Genomic DNA, 17,731 nt, shown 5'->3' with positions numbered 1-17,731 from the left:
TTATGTATTGTCATTTTAGCTTTATTTGATATATTTTTACTTCTGATAAGGAGACCTGCTCTACCAATAACCTTCTTACCTTCATTTATTCGTCTATCTAATAACATAATTTTTTCAATTTTACGAATCATTGTTCCAAATTAAAAACACCATTTTAAGTGAATAAAAAATGTTCATTGGAACAAAAAACCATTTCTTTTGATCAAAGAAACTTCAACGAAATATGACATTTAGTATACAAATTTCATATGAGGTTTAGCTGTTTTGGGAATTCAGCTGCTAAATTAGCTTAAAATTGCATAACTCAGTCAAATTTCAACCAGTTATAATTTTAAAAAAGTTCATTACACACGGAATCGAACGCACATTCAATACATTAACATTTAACAATTATTAAATTAAAAAAATGTCATTAAAGTGTTGTTGAAGTAGAAGAAGTGTTTTTTCTACTTCAAGACGAATGAAAATGGACATCGAATAAAAAATGGCGGAGTTTTGGATTTTTATACACATGCACCCACAAAGAACTAGGTTTGGATCTATAAAATACCAAATACTTTTCTAAAATTCTACCAAAACCCTGAGTGAAATATTTCATTCAAAAGAGTATACTGTACGCATGTCTAAGTCAAAATACACGAACAAAAAGGAACACTTTGTAGGGCTGCCATTTGAGGACTCAAAATGAGGGAGTGTTCACATATTACTTGAGGCTTTTATTTTCAGTTTTTTTGTTCTCATTCCTCTCTCTCGTGACCATTTGTGATGTTACTATAACCCTCTCCCCCCTCAAAATTTCATGTGACACGGAAGCTCCCCTTCTATTTTTTAATACGAAATATAAATGTAAGTTTATATAACATCAATCGAACAATGAACAATGAGTTTAAATAATTTGATACTATTATTTGGATACGTTTAATTAAATTCTTTAGACATTTTTTTAATTTAAGAACATTGTTTAGAAAGTTTCTTTATTATAAATTTTAAATACTTTGTGAATTTTGCGAAAGATGACGAAGAAATAGTACAACTAAATATGACCTTAATTAGTTTGAAAATCACTTCTATATTTCAGATTTTATACTCAAGAGAGAACTCTTATTTTATTCCCTCTTTTGGAAAAAATTTCAACTTTTTCAAATTTTGTTCTCTGAAGTAAAAGAATCCAATTCGAAAATCTAAATATTTTAGGTTAAAAGCTAGTTTTGTTATTGAAAAGTCTTACATTATATTTTGGGTTCGGAATTCATCTGGTTTGATTCAAAATGTGAGTGTTCGCTTGAAAATTGATATAATTTCATGAAAATTGTACTACTTTGTTGAAATATCCTTTAATTTTTTGTTAAAAAGCCGTTTTTTAACTGAAAATTTAACTATTCAATTTTTTTTAAATTATGTTTTGCAGTTAAAAAATTCAACTTATTTGGTTTAAAATTAATCTATTTTCATTAAAAACTCAGGAAATTGGTTGAAACTTATGTATTTTGTTTCTGATTCTAATGTATTCTGCTCAAAAGGTCGTGGCTAAGCTATCAAAATTTCAGTACAAGTGGCCACATTTTGTCGTTATGAACAGGAGGAGCTAGAAAAGGGGCTATTTGTATTGAAATTTCGGTACGTAAAGCTGGATTTTTTCGGTAAGTATAGACATTTTCGATGTTAAATTAAAAACTGATGTTTTTAATTTTATGTATTTTGTTACAAATTCGTCTTTATAGTAGAAAATTAATCTTTTTCCTTGATAGTTCATCCTTTCTAGTTAGAAATGCAACTGCTTAATTGAAAATTAATCTGTGTTTGTTGCGGACTGAACTATTTTGAACTTGTATAGCTAAATTTTCAACTATTTGGTCATAAATGAACTTTTTTATTCAAAAATAATTTGTTTCGTGGGAAATTCGTCTTTTTGGCTTGAAAATTCAACAATTTGGTATAGCAAATTGGACTATTCAGCTGGCCATTCACTTTTTTGTTGGCATCTTATTCTTATTATCTTCCGCGTGGAAAATTATTCTTTTCTGGTTTAAAAAGCAACTTTTTCCTCAACCATTATTTTTTTTGCTTATGAAAACTTAACTAGTTTGTTCAAAATTTATGTATTTGGTTCAGAATTGATCTATTTTGTTAGAATTACATTCTTTTGGATTAAAAATTCATCTTTTGTGGTCGAAAAGTCATCTTTCTTGGTAGAAAAGGAATCTTTCCTAATTGAAAATTCATCTCTCTTAGCTAAGAATGAACTTTTTTATCTAAAATTTAGGAGTCCTTACTTATCTTTAAATGTCATTCTTTGTTCAGAGAAGTGTCCCTTGTTACAAAACCTTTGTGACTCCCTTCATATGTGACGCTTTGTTACGTTGGGTCAGCCCCCCCCCCACCCCGCTTAGAGTGTCAGGTAATATGTGTACGCTTCCTAAAACCTTTTTTTGGGTTGCCCTAATTATTGTAAAAAATTTTAATTGTTAATAGAGAGGACCTTATCGTGTAAATGAGCGACAGAATCGCAGCTGGCGTAACATCTTGTAGCTGCCGCGGCTGCATCGTTATTTCCTCTGATTTCCGGTTTCTCTCGATCAAAATCCTTCAAGTTGTCGCAGGTCTTATTGTCCCCTCTCAGAACGAAACCGTCATTGCAACCACAGGAAAAACCTCCTGGTTCGTTAATACAAAGCTGTTCGCAATCCGCACTGTTTTCGACGCATTCGTCAATGTCGACGCATACCGGCTTCACCCCTCGTTTTTGCCTCTCAGGACTGAACCTTGACTCCGAACACGAAGAGAAAAACAAAAGCTTCATTGTCGACGACATTTTACCATTTTACCATTTTAAGATTTTAATCCGCGGGGTGCCTTTTCTGGATATAGTCGCTAAATTCCATCAAAGGAGCTATTTCTCAAGCAATTTGCAGTTACAAGAGTCTTTCACTTTTATGAGCTTTACTTATTACAATTGCAGACATTTTAGGGGACTTTTTTTATGAAATCAAACGAATTTTTATTTCAAACTTGTTTTACGTTATTTATTCATTATTCTTAATGATATTTTTAGCAATTATTTTCACTGCATGTCAGATTAATTTTCAGAAGTTTCTTTCTTATTAATCTCACTGATCTTTACATAATGCCTTTTTCTTAAATAGGCTTAAATATTTGATTATTTTGATGTGTTTTAAGGAAAGTAATAGTTTTTTTCGTCTCCCCGGCTGATACTTTACTTTTGGACTAGAAAGAACATTTTCCAACAGGTTTTGAACCATTTAATCCAATATTCGGAAAAGTCATCAAAGTGAAAAATTACCAAATATCGTAATGTTCAAAAGTATGGAAAAGTCTTCTTTTTATAGTTATTTTGTTAACAATTTTTTTAAATTTCGATTTCAGAATTCCCAGCCTAACAGATTTTAGGAAATCAGTATTTTTATTTTAAATTCATTTTGAAAAAATTAGTCAAAGTGGGGGTAACTCCCTACAAAAAAGAGTTGCGTAGCCTATTGAAGCATGCAAACCGCCCCCTCTCCCATACCTTCCTTACCCTACTCCTCTTATATTTCCCGTACTTCCTCTGTCCCCCCTACTTCCTCACCCCACAGTTGAACCTTCGCTTCCCCAACTTTTTGTACATCTACTTCCTCATCTCATCAATTCCCCAGCTAACACTCCCTTTTTCCTACTTCCCCAGTTTACATTTCCCCTTACTTCCTATACCACCATTTTCCCTCACTTCCTTTAGTTCCCCTTTCATCATTTCTCCAACTTCTCCTCCACTCATTTTTCTTCACTTATTCCATCTATCCTCCCTTATTTCCCCTCACTCCCCTTGTTTCCTCTTGCATCATTTCTCCAACTTCTCCTCCGCTCATTTTTTTCAATTATACCATTTCCCCTCCCTTATTTCCCCTCACTTCCCCTAGTCTTGATAGCCCCCTACTGCCATTTCCCCTACTTTTCCTACCCGTACTACCGCCACTTCCCCTGCAACCCTCATTTTCCCCCACTTTCCCTACTTCTCTTCCTCTCATTTCCCCTTATTTCCTCTCACTTCCCCCGCCCCCTTATTTCTCGTACTACGAAAACCTGAAAAAAACTGTAGAATGCCAGCTTTGAAAAGAGCCCAAGAATATTAGAAAAATTTTTAAATTTTGTGGGATTCAATAAGAACATTTTTTAGCGCAACCATAGATTTTGTATTACATTTGACACGTTGCGGCAAAATCAAGTCCGAATAAAAGTTGAAAGCTAATGGCATTTTCTTCATGATTATGATTTCCTCTCATCTTTTGATCTTTTCTAGGCAAAAAGTAAAATAATCGTTGGGAGGCTTCTAAAAAAAATCGATTTTTATCATTTAAAGCTCTTCCTAAAAATATGTGGTAAGTATTGCTGACATTTTTTTCACTAGATTTTATATGCATTATATTATGTGACATCCCGTGATTATTCAAGGATGAAAATTAAAATAATCTTTTGGGCCCGTTATGAAAACAGCCGATTTTTGTATTTCTTCAATTTATGAAGTAAAAATTTTCCTAAATAAATTCATTAAATGTTGCTTCATATTTTTTTTCACTGGATTTTATATCGCTTATGGTTCTTTACTATTTTCAAACTGTTTTAAGATGAGAATAAAAATAGTCGATTTGGCCCTATTTAGATAAAGTTGATTTTTGTGTTTTAAGTAATTTAAAATGTAAAAACTTCCCTAAGATATAGTAAGCATTGTACAACAATCTTTTTTTGAAATTGATTGTGGTGCTCTGTATACCATCCCGCGAACGTTATAAAGATGAAAATTAAAATAATCAGTGAGGTCCTTACTGAACAAATTTAAATTTTTTATTAATTAGATTTGAAACTCAAAAAATTTCAAAGTGTATTATATTTCATATGTTACTTGAACTTGAATTGCGAATTTTCCAGTAAAATAGTGCGCAACCATACTAAAATTTGTTCTGTTTTGTGAAAAATGTTTGCAATTCAAATCAATTAAATCCAGAAATAGACTGTCCAGTAAAAAAACTTTAGACAACATTTATAATATCTTTTTAGGTAAATTTTTACAAATCATATTAATTAGATACTAAAATCGAATTTTCAAGCAGATCCCTATCGATTATTTTAATTTTCGTCTTAAAATTTTCGCGGCCGAGAACCATAAGCAATTAAAAAAATCGATTAAAAAATAAATATTTTGCATTTCAGCCTATTTAAAGCACAAAAATCAACTTTTTCGAAAAAGGGCACCAAATTTTATTTAAATTTTCATCTTGAAATAATAGTGGGATGACAAGCAACCATAATAAACCAAAAATTCTATTTGAATTCAACTTACATTAATATACTTGGTTCAGTCCCGTCGTGTTAGATCTGATTTTTACCTCGATTTTATTTTATTTTTATTTCATTTCAAAGTTTTTCACAACTATTTACTTGAAATTGAAATCGCTTTTATAAAGTTTGAATTCTATCAGAGCAATACAAATTAAATTGTTTTAAATATCGTAAATATTAATATTGTTACTGAGAAAATCAATGATTATTTTATAAATTGCATGACATTTTTGTAATATTTAATACCTGTAACCGTCCCAGCAGGTGCAAATAATTCTCTGTAATAAGAGACTGCATCGTTGTTCACAAAGGTTCAAGGTACAAGGGTCTTTTCCTTTTGCAATACAGTGACCTCCAATAAATATATATCCAGGGCAACAATGTGGTTTTGAGCAGTCCACCCACTCATTTTTTGAACTTTTACACTTATATCGAGTGCGAATTAAATTTGATGAGGGGCACTCAAAAGCTCCTGGTGATAAGGTTGCTGGCAAAAATTCTTCAGTTGGATTTATAAAATATTCATCATCTGATACCAATTCCGATTCTGGATTTTCTCCTGTCACCCCTAAACTCGCTAATACTCTGTAATTCGATTAAATAAAAAAATCAATATATAAAATAAAATAAATAATATTTAGATTTAAATGAAATATAAATTAATAATATATTATAATTCAATAAAATGCTCCTAATAATATTAGTAGAACCTAGTGTTATTAGTAATAATATCAAATATAATAATCATAAATTTACCTAATAATAATGAATTAATAAGCAAATAATAATATAATTATTTCTTGTCGGTTGAAAAATCGACTATATATATTTTTTTTTTTCAAAATTGTGTTATTGGGTTGAAAGTTTAATTATTTTGTAGAAAATTCATGATTACAGTTAGAAATTCATTTCTTTGGTTGGAAATTTCTGTATTTTGTTGAAATTGTTTGTTGCAGTTGAGAATTAATTTTTCTTTTTAACTGAAAATTTAACTATTCCATTTTCGGTTGAAAATTTATCTTTTTTAGTAGAAAATTCAAGTACATTGGTGAAAATTAATTTTTGTTAAAAATTCATATTTTTTACAAAATTAATTCTCTTGGTTGATAATTTAACCGTTTGTTGGAAAATTAATGGATATTGTCCAAAATGCAAGGGTTTTGTGAAAAAATCGTGTTTTCGGCTAAAGATTCAACTGTTTGGTCAAGAGTTAAACTACTCTATTCAAAATTAATTTCTTTATTTGATGACTCATTGTTGTAGTTCAAAATCAATTTATTTGGTTAAAAATTCAACTTTTTTTTTTTTAAATGCTTATTAATTTTTAAACTGAAAGTGTAAATATTTATTAATCTTCTTGATTAAAAATGGTTGTATTTCGAAGAAGCTTAGTTTTTTTAGTATAAAGTCAATTTTTTGGTTAAAAATAAAACTATTTGCTTGAAAATTATTCTCTTTCAAATATTACATTTTTCGTTGAAAATGCATCTTTTTAGGTTGTAAATTCCAATTCTTGGTTGAAAATTGAACTTCTTTCTTAAAAATGTCCACCGTTCTTTCTCCACCGTTATCTCTTTGTTTGAAAAAAGAGCTACTTTCTTGAAAAAAATTTTTTCTTTTCGTTAAACATGAATTTTTCAACTTAAAATTGAACTATTTCGTTAAAAATTTATATTTTTGTTAAAGATTCGTCTTTTTGGTTGTACTATTTTGTTGAAGGTTAGTCTTTTTGGTTAAATTGAGCTGTTTTTTTATTAAAAATTAAAATCTTTTCTGAGTTAAAATATCAACTATTACACTTTTTGTTGAGAATTCATCTGATTTGGATGAAAATTCCTCCCCAAAATCGTCTTACATTATTTTTGAGTCACCCCTCAATAAATTCGCAAAAAAAATTTACTAGGAAAAAGTTACGTAAGATAGAAGGTGAGGTTCAAAATTTCAACAAAAAATTATACGTAATTTATGCACGGTCGCTTACCAAAAAATTAATCAAACTAATGAACAGTTGTAGATATTTGTAATGTTTGATTTAATTTACTTATTTATTCCTAGAATTATTAGAATAATTAATACATAAATAAGAAAATAAAAGCTTACATGATGACCACCTTAAATTTGTCGTTCGTCATTGGTCTTAATCATAACTTGCAGAAGTTCTCAAATTACATTTGTAATTAAAAAAACACTATTTTGAAAAATCTGAATGAAAAAGAATTTGTTAAATTGCTAACAATACTAAACTTGCAGTAAAAAAAAAGTTAGTAAAGTTTATAAATAATTGCAGTTAATTATAATTAATCTCTTTGCTCGTAGAAACAATGCAAGTGTTCAGGAAGCAGTGTAGGAATGTACTAAATGATGTTGATTCCTTTAAAGTACATTATGTCCCACTCTACTGGGTGTCTCAAAATAAATGTTTTGTGCGAAGATGTACATTTTTTAAAAACATTTTACGAAATTAAAACTCAGGATTTTTAGCCAAAAATTATTTCTTATCATACCACCATAATAAGTGTGATTTTAGGCACTGTGAACGATATCTATAATAACAGATATCTACCCAGTGGGCACAAAACTAGGAAAATCTTAAGAACGTCCTTGGAACGTTCCTAGAACGTACTATGCCAGGCCAATCAACGTCTCTAAGACGTCCAATGTTCTATAGATGATCTAAAGACGTCATAAAGACATGGAAGTTATCGGGAAATCTTTCATACTGACATTAGACGTCTTAAGAGTATCCTTAGGATGACTAAAATAAATGTTATAAAAGACTTCATAGGAATATATGTCCCAAAGACGTCTCTAGGACATCCTTAATTTTTTTGCCCATTGGACATAATAACATAATAACATAATAACTAATAACTATAAAGTAACTGAGACTGTAATCTATTTGGCTGGTGAAAATTTATGTCTATACTTTATGGTACGATGAGTGCAGTGACCCCAACTTTGGCATGTAGACGTACTGCACTTGCGCTAACTAGTGTGATAAAAAATATTGTGTCAGTCGTCAATCGTCTTGAGAATGGAATTGAATTGGATTAGAATTAATCGGATTGGATTAGAATGGATTGAATTCCCTCTCGGATTTTTAGAGTAGGACTCTATGAAACCTATCTGCACTTATGATCGACTGACGTGATAAAAAATAGTGTGTGACACTCGGCCCCTTTGTGGGACTTTGCCTCGTGTTTATTACAGTACTCGCCTCGTCTCGGCTACGCCTCGACTCCGACTCCTACTGCAACTTTCGTACTTGGCCAAAAAAGTACGACTTAGGGTCCATGTATCATAAATAAATATTTCATCACACCGCCATCATAAGTGCTATTTTACGTACTGTGAACGGTATCTAAAATAGCACTTTTTAGCATATACCATACAATTTTAACTTAAGGCACAGCGTAATATAAATTAACTGAAACTGTGATCTTATTGGCATCACATGGACATTTATATTTGTACTTTATGGTACGGTGAGTGCATAACCCCAAGGATGGCATGTAGACGTTACTGCACGTGCACTAACTGGTGTGATAAAAAATAGTGTATGACACTCGGCCAAAAAAGTACCAATTAGGGTCCTTCTATATAAAAAATAACTGATAAATAAAAACCTATTTTAAATCATGGTATAAATTAAAAAATGCATTTACATTTTTTTAATTTTGGTTACATTTGGTTAACATTTTAATTTTAAATAGAAATCATACCCTAGGTTTCACAGTCCGTTCTTTTTTTAACTAATCCCCTTTTTCCATATTTTCTCCTTTTATCTTGCTTAAATTTTAAAACATGGAGATTTTTCAAGAAAATATGTGATATTTGACATTTTAACCAAACAGATTTATATTTCAAATTAAAAAAATAATAAAATAGGTCTAAAAATAAATAGGAATTTTCTACAAAGTCTGTAATTTTTCAACCAAAAAGGATTTTTCAGTCAAGGAAGAAAAAAAATTGCAATCAGATTGTTAATTCTTTAAGCATAAAATGCCAATTTCAAGAAAAAAAATTTAATCAAATTTTGAACAGCAAACTTTTAGACGAAAATTGTAATAGTTGATGTTTTAACAGAAAATATTCTAGTTTTAAATAAAAAATAGTTGAGTTCAACCCAACAAGATGAATTTTATATAAAATAGGTACATTTTCAACCAAATAGATGAATCTTCAGCCAAAAAAGAATTAATTTTTATTTTTAAAAAAATGTAAAAAATTTAATTCATACAAGAAGAGATAAATTTCGAAACAAAACAGAAGAATTTTTTAACAAGATAGTTAATTTTGTAAGCAAAAAATATTTTTCAGTCTAGATAGAAAATAAATTAACCAAATTGTTGAATTTTTAAGTCGAAGTTATATGAATTATCAGCAAAAAATTTTATTTTTTACCCAAAAGGATGAATTTTCAACACAGTAATTAAATGTTTAGGTAAATTATGAAATTGCTAACCAAAAAATATGAATTCTCAACAAAAAATATTTTTGAAATCGAAAATAATATTTTAAAAATTAGCATAAATTAGCTTTCAACTGATAAAAACACTGCAGAAACAAATTTAAACGACGAGGAAACAAAAATAGAAAAAGTAGATTTTCAAATAGTCATTTTTTGAAGAAATTTTTTCTAGTTTACTTAGAACAATAATTTGAACAAATCAGGGCTTTGCGCTGAAAAAGTACACTAGAAAAAAATTGGTGAGATTGATTGAAAATTATTCTACCTTTGATACAAGAGTTTTATGGGATAGCTATTTAAAAAATTGTAATTTTCATAATTATGGTTACAATTATATTTAAAATACATATTATTCACAATTGCGTAACATTAATGTATTGAAATCAAAAAATTATTATTTTTTACCCTCTTTTGATAAGTTAGAAATTATCTCTCTAGATGGCAGTATCTTCCAGCACCCAGAAAATTTCATAAGTTTTAGATATATACTATCTTTTTAATTTTAAATTAACCTACTTTAGTCTCACCAAATTATTTATACGTAATCCTTTCTTGATAATAAATTAAAATAACAACATAAATCAACTATTTTTCAGGAAATTAAAATTTGAATAAACTTCAAATCATTTTTCTATCCAGACTAGATATTTGTTCTATTGACACGAAATAATTTTTCTAAATCAAAAATTCTTTGCAAACCATTCAAAATTATTTTGAAACAAAAAAAATCCAAATTTGCCTTCCTCAAATTAAAATAAGCCCGCGAGAAATCTGCGCGAACGCATGCGCAAAGGCTTGAACTGAAAGGTTTTAAGAGAATGACATATTTATCGTCTTTAAAAGTTCTATAATTTTAATTTAAAATTATTATTTTGAATGTGTAATTCTAAAACACTGTAATCGTTGTGTTCTTAAAACTGCAGTATGTTTTAAAATTAATTTTTAGATTAATTTTTGGACATTTTGAATTTCGTAGTTAGTAAGTTCAAAAAGCATACATTCCAAATTTTATATTAAAAGCTGTGATAGTGTCATTTTTCGAACTTCTTCTAGCATTATTCTTCTGCGCAAAGTGTTACAATTGAAACGATTCAACATTTACAATTCTCATTTCACATTCTAAAAAGACTAACATTTAAAAGATTTCCATGTTGAACGCTAAATTGTAAATTTTGCTCCTTCATGGGTTTTCATTTTGCAATTAAGATATAATTAATTTACTTTTGGAAAATATAATTAGCAGTTTTAAACTTATTAATTTGTAAAAGATTGCAATGTACTCCAAAGTTGATATGATCCAAAGTGGCAGTTTCAGAAATACAAAAAATTATATAATTCTAGAGTAATATTAGAATTAGAGAAGAAACATCAGAGTTTGTGTTGAAGTTTAAACCTCTTTTAATATTTGTCGAAAAAGCACTGGTTTTTGTCAATGTAAACATGTGATGCTTTAACAAACATTGCCTATTAAGAAATAAAAACTCAGTCCTGATTCATTGAGTTTTTAATCGCGAGGAAGTTTTATTCAGAAAGGGGTAACGAGATTCTAGTAAATAGCGAAATGTTTTTTGGTTAGAATTACCAAGGGTTTCGAAATCGGCTTTTGGTGCCAATATAATATCGAATTTTCAAATTAAAAAAAAAAAGAACTTAATTCCTACACATGCGGATGCTAAAGAAGCATAAAAAAATATTTGATCCCAAGCGGTTGTTCCATTCTCAGAAATTCGAGATAAAATATGATGATACCGCACTGTAAAGCGCCTACAAAAAGAAGAAAATTATATTTTTCCGATAAACGATAATATTTGGAAGAAATATCGATGGTGATGGACCTGAGTGTTTTCAATACAATGTGTATTTATTTCTTTAAGACTCTTGGATGCAATAAACACATTTTCGTGAGAATGCTGGAAGTCTGATTTTGCACTGTTACGCTTTGTTTTTTGTTCACGTAATTCAGAGTTCAAATCATAGAATTTCAGTATTCTATAACTTAATAAAGAATATGCTTCTTATAATTGTATATGAAATGAATTTTTAACTTAAAATTATTGTATTTACAAACACTTTTATTCTTAGGAAAATTGAAAAAACTTTCATTTGTTCGTTTCACCTATTTGAAAATGCCGCTCACTTCTTCAACATGGCCGCGTAGCTGGTATCGTTACTGATTGGCCGCATTTTTTTTTTACTTGCGCGTCGCTAGACCTTCAGTGGGTTGGATCATGAATACCCCGATTGCCCACATGCAAAAAATTGCTCGATATTATAGTGAATATATGTAGTACAATGGGGCTAAAATCGTCCATTCTCTTTCTTTTTTCTTGTTACTATTCATTCGTCTAGTGCACACGTGATATTCTATGCAAATTCAAATTGTTCTCAATATTGATCATGAAGATCAATAAACAATCACCTAGACGACATTTTTATAGGTTAAGAAATCCAGTTTTTCCTAGATAGTAAAACAGAAAATAGTAATTTCGGAAAATTAATAGATAAAATAGATACGAAGTGACAATGGCGAAGCTTTGGAGTTATTTCTTGTTTCTCGTGTGGATATTCTATCTCTTGGCCACAGCTTTACTGCTTTTCACTGATGGTTTTCTACTTAACAAAGTCGCCCGAACCGAAAGAGGTGAGTACAAAAATGTTGTAACTTTATACTATTTACTACTAGATACCATTTATTGATAAACAGTTCCTTTTTGATTATTTTTTAAGACTTATCATTTATCAATGTTATTATATTACTTCTTTATTTTGACAGGAAGCAATGTTTTTATAGAAATATTTTTCTATTAATTTTCTAAACTTGGATCCGTATTTGACCATAATATAATTATATAATAATTACATCAATATTTAGAAAATATTGTACTATTTTTTTAAAATTATAATGTACATAAATCAGCTAAGAATCAATATTCTGGTTTGAATTTAAAATTAGAAAAGTTTCACTATTTCTCATAATCTAATTTTTGCCGAAACCGGGTGTTCAGCGTTCAGTAAAGCAATGGGAATGTCAGGGAATTGAATAATGTATTTTTAGATTGCATAATACGAAATGAGATAATTTTAAGTTTGAAAGGTACGTCACTGTTTTTAAATTACAATAATAATTTAACCATGTTACGTTCACCGCATAATTAGACTGGAAAGTACATTTTATAAAGTTAATATTATGGTTAAGCGGATCCTCTAGTTACAATATACTTAATTAACTCATTAACAAGCGAGTGAGATCATAACTGAAATATTAAATAGACTTGTGTTAAGTAGGCTTATTTTGAAGAGTATAATGTTAAAAGTCAGGGAATTTCTGTAAAAAGCACTTTAAGTAACTGCCAGTCACTTTTAATAACTTTTTTCTTCTTAAATCGTTATTGAAATCAAGTTTATTATAGGAATTGCAGAAGTATTTCCAAGGAATTTTCAAGAGCTTTAAAAAGTTTTAAGCGATTTCAAAATATTTCGAAGGATTTTTAAATAGATTTAAAAATTTTCAATGAATTTTCAAGAACTTGAATGATTTTAAAGTATATAAAAACATATTTCTGGCCTTTTGAAGTTAATTCAAATGATTAAATTCTGTTTAAAATGCCCTAATATATTTCGAATCCTTTCAAATCTTTGGAAATTCCTTGAATTTTCGTGTGGCTCTTGAAAACTCGTAGGATTTAGATTAGATCGATTTTTCAATTTTTCATTGGAAATTTCTTGAAATATTTTTAAATATCCTAAAGTATTTGATATTCTTTAAAATCTTTTGAAACACATTTCATGAAATTTTTGAAATTCTACGAAATCCCTCAAGCTATGTGAATAAATTCTTTGAAAATCCTGAAACTAATATAAAATCCCGTAAAATTACAATAATTCTGACATTCCCTGAAATCCTGTAAAATTTATAAATATACCTTGAAAGCTTTCAACATCCTTTTAAATGACTGAATTCCTCGGAAAATATCCTCAAACCTTATAGAAAATGTTATTATATAGCTTAAAATAATTCAAATTTTGTGCAGAAATTATAATCTATTGAAAATGCCTAAAAATATATTATAAGACATCCGAAAATATTAAAAACCTTTAAAATCTTGTAAATTCCCTTCAAACTTTTTAAACTTTAAACTTTTTAAACTTTTTAAAGTATTTTTAAAAATTACAAAGAGTTTTCCAGGGCTTTAAAAAGCCGTAAAGGATCTCAAAGGGTTTTAAATATTTAGGGTATTTTAAAATATTGCAAGTAATTTTCAATTGATTACAGTAAAAGACCTCTAAAAAGTTTCAGGGCATTTGAGCAGATTGCAACAAATTTGAAATATTTTAAGGAATTCTAAAATATTGCAAGAAATTTTATATTGATTTCAATCATTTAAAGGAGTTTTAAAGTATTTTAATTATATTAAGGGATTTACCCCAATTTTCACCGGGTTAAAAATATAGTACCTAACAGTTTTTAGGGTATTTGAAGTTTTGAATGTATGTTATTAGATTTCTGAAGTTTTAAATTATTTTAAGGGATTTTCAAATCTTTTAATGAATTTTTAAAAAATGTCTAGAATTTCAGGAAATATCATCTGATTTTATAGAATTTCATGTAAGGTTTCAATGATTTCAAGAAATTATAAAATATTTTTTCCAATTTAGGCTGAAGTCTTCTGAATTTTGTAATTTACTTGAATTCTCCTAAATTCCCACAATCCTACTCAATTCAATAGATTTCATTTTTTTAGTTTTTAACTCGCCCTAAAATCTTCTAAACTCATCTTGAATTCTTAGTGAATTTTTCTAAAATCATTTCAAACTTACAAAATTAAGGCATTTTTTCATATTTTTGTGGTTTGTTCAGTTCACTTGAATTTTTCAAAATTCAAAAGTCAAAATGCCATTTTGACTGAAGTAAGTACATTTTTTCAATTAATTTGAATTATTTGAAGTTTATGACTTTATACAAAATTCGTTAAAATTAATAAATGAATACATTTTGTTCACATTATCGGTTTAAAACGTGTTTTTTTTACTTTTGTACTTTTTAAAGTAAATTAGTCTATGGCAGCCCTGAGAATTATAAATAGAAAATTATCTTATTCCATTTATAAAACATTCTATATTAAAAATGGAACTAGATTAGGGGCTAAATTAATGGTATGGGGAAAATAAAAAAGTCAGGGAATTTTGTGAATTAAATTTTTCAGCCACCTTGAAACACGTTGTGTCATATTTATAATCTTACAGATCACTAGACACCCTGTGAAAGATTTAACATTAAGAGCGTGTATTAGTATTATTAAAAGATCCACAAATTGGTGGAAACTTTACTGTATTATTTGAAAGTATTCAATGTAAATATTATTCAGGCGAATGCAGTCCATGCAAGGATTCGGCCTACTGCAGCAAGGAAGGTCTTTTTCAAGATCCTGAATCCTCTGCATTATTATGTCTCGAACCTCGAGCAAAAGTCGTTCTGCTTGTGGTCGACGCCCTTAAATACGAATTTATCGAGTGGCATGAAGCAGATACTTCCTCGTCTTACTACAGAAACAAAATTCCAATTGTAAACGAGTTGACCCAGAAATATCCACATCTAACTCGTCTCTATAAATTTATAGCAGATCCACCAACGACCACAATGCAGCGCTTAAAAAGCATCACTACCGGAACTCTTCCAACATTCGTAGATGTCGGATCAAACTTTGACGCTGAGAATATCATCGAGGATAATATAGTCGAACACACCTCAAAGAATGGAGTAGTTTTTATGGGCGATGATACCTGGATTAAACTCTTTCCCGGAAAATTCCTGAGGCAATTTCCAGCTCCTTCTTTTAATGTTTGGGATTTGGACACTGTTGATCAGGAGGTTGAGAAAAGAATTTTTCCTGAATTGAAGAAAAAGGATTGGTCTTTGCTTGTGGCTCATACATTAGGAGTCGATCACTGTGGCCACAAGCATGGAGCAAATCATCCGGAAATGACCAGGAAGCTGAACGAGACCAATAATCTTATAAAAAGAGTCGTTGATGCTTTGGAAAAAGGTATGAACAATTTTGATTGATTTATAAGCCCTTTGCTTTAGGGAGCGTCCATTAATTATGAAAGTCTTGGGAGGGGGGCATTTCTTACGTAAGTTTCCTCTTTCTATTTATATTTTTAAAAACATTACTTTGTATACTATTATACATATTACATCATTATTTGTTTTATTTCTTTTTTATTATGTAACATTTCACACTATACCTTTTGTGAAATGTTTTGGAATCCCTGTAAAATTTTAAAATTCTATAAATTCCATGGAAAGCTTTCTTTAAAAAAATTAATTGTGTGAAAATTGTTTGAAATCCTTCGAATTTGATGGATATAGTATATATAATTTTTTGAAAATTCTTCAAAACGATTGAGCTCCCTGTAAATCCCTTAAAAACTGTGAAAATCCTTGAAATTCTCTTTGAAAATCTTTTGAAATTCCTTCAAATCTTCGATATAAAAATAAAATTCCTTGCATGGTGGCCGCTTGACCAGGAAACCTGGAAGACCAGGAAATGACAGTTTTGATAAATTATTATATAATTCAGTTTAGAATGCCTAATTTCAAAAATCTTTCACTTAAAGAATTTTCCATTTTAATTTAAAGAATTTAAAATTGCAGTTTTAACGGCCTAAAAATTTTTTAATTAGAAGCTTTTAAAATCTAAGATTTTTTTATAAAAAAACAAGTTGGCCGTTGGACAGGGAAACCGGGAATTTTACGAATTTTCTTAAGAAAAATCTTCCCAAGTTCGATTGTAACAATTTTGCAAATAATTAAAGTGCAGTTAATATCAATAAATAAACTATTTTTAAAATGGATCTGTAACTGTTTTAATCCGAAAGTCTTGCTAAGGATTGACATTAATATATCATTTATTCTGATAACTTTATTTTTAAAACAAAAATTTGTATGATTTATCAATAAAATATTTTAAATTAAATATTTTTTATAAAAAATTTAATTAATCAATTTATTAATATATTATTTCTATTAATTTTTTAGCCATTAAAAAATGAAGACGTACCTTTTACTTTTTTCAACTTAAAAATAACTCCATAATAATATAGTCGTAATTAAAGGTTTTTATTAAATTAAAAATATTGTTTGAATGTAAATTATTTAACTTTTAACCCATTTAATTTGAAATTTGTTGATTTAGAAAAAGAATGAATATTTAATATTTAGCAACATTTCACTGTTCATTTAAAACGAGTAAATTGAAACTAAATATTTAAAAGAAAAAAGTTTTTGACTGAATTTTTTTGCATAGAAAGCTTTGAATCTCTAGAATTTCGAAGAGCTTTTAAACTTTTAACGTTACAATTTTAATTGTAATAATTGAAGATTTGAATTATTTAGCAAAGATTTGGAATAGATTTAAAATATTTCACAAAAGCTTAAATAATTCCCCGAAGACTTCATTAATTCCACAAATACTATCAAATATTTTTTAAATATTTGAAATGTTTCGCAAAGATTTCACAAAGATTTCACGAAGATTTAAATTATTTTCCAAAGATTAAAAAATTTCAATTATTTCACAAATATTATCGGATATTTCAAAAATATTTTTAATATTTTGCAAAGACTTCAAAGATTTTAATGATTTTCCAAAGATTAAAAACCTTTCACAGATTTCAGATAAATTTCAAAGATTACACGAATACTTCAATAATTTCACAAATATTTTTAAAATGTTTCCAAATATTTCAGATGGATTTCAAAAATTTTACAAAAATTTCAAATATTTCGCAAAGATTTCAGATATATTCCAAACATTTGACAAATACTTTAATTATTTCACAAAGATTTCAGGTGGATTTTTGAAAAAATTCAAACGACCCCATGAATTTAATCATCCCTGGTAGATTTCGGTTGGGGGGGGGGGGGGG

At 28.6% G+C, this 17,731-nt stretch overlaps 2 protein-coding genes across 3 annotated transcripts in view; one reads left to right on the top strand and one right to left on the bottom strand.

Annotated features, from left to right (window-relative positions):
• Positions 1 to 7,654, bottom strand: part of LOC117169406 (collagen and calcium-binding EGF domain-containing protein 1-like) — a 13,234-nt gene extending 5,580 nt beyond the window's left edge. Inside the window, exons 1-3 of the mRNA XM_033355774.1 lie at positions 7,432 to 7,654; positions 5,578 to 5,916; positions 2,480 to 2,762 (exon numbers count right to left, since the gene is read on the bottom strand). Coding sequence (XP_033211665.1) covers positions 2,480 to 2,762; positions 5,578 to 5,916; positions 7,432 to 7,463 — 654 coding nt within the window. The 5' untranslated portion in view covers positions 7,464 to 7,654. The remainder of the gene's footprint in view (positions 1 to 2,479; positions 2,763 to 5,577; positions 5,917 to 7,431) is intronic.
• A 4,386-nt stretch (positions 7,655 to 12,040) lies between these two features.
• LOC117168937 (GPI ethanolamine phosphate transferase 3) overlaps positions 12,041 to 17,731 on the top strand; it is a 16,493-nt gene continuing 10,802 nt past the window's right edge. Inside the window, exons 1-2 of one of the 2 annotated variants that reach the window (XM_033354928.1) lie at positions 12,041 to 12,443; positions 15,421 to 15,846. In XM_033354928.1, the coding sequence (XP_033210819.1) occupies positions 12,326 to 12,443; positions 15,421 to 15,846 (544 nt within the window). In that variant the 5' untranslated portion in view covers positions 12,041 to 12,325. Of the gene's footprint in view, positions 12,444 to 15,168; positions 15,847 to 17,731 lie in introns of both variants that reach the window. The other variant, XM_033354927.1, reaches the window with a different exon arrangement.

This window comes from Belonocnema kinseyi, chromosome 3 (assembly GCF_010883055.1).
Source record: "Belonocnema kinseyi isolate 2016_QV_RU_SX_M_011 chromosome 3, B_treatae_v1, whole genome shotgun sequence".
Lineage (NCBI taxonomy): Eukaryota > Metazoa > Arthropoda > Insecta > Hymenoptera > Cynipidae > Belonocnema > Belonocnema kinseyi.
This window is presented reverse-complemented; position numbering and strand designations above follow the sequence as displayed.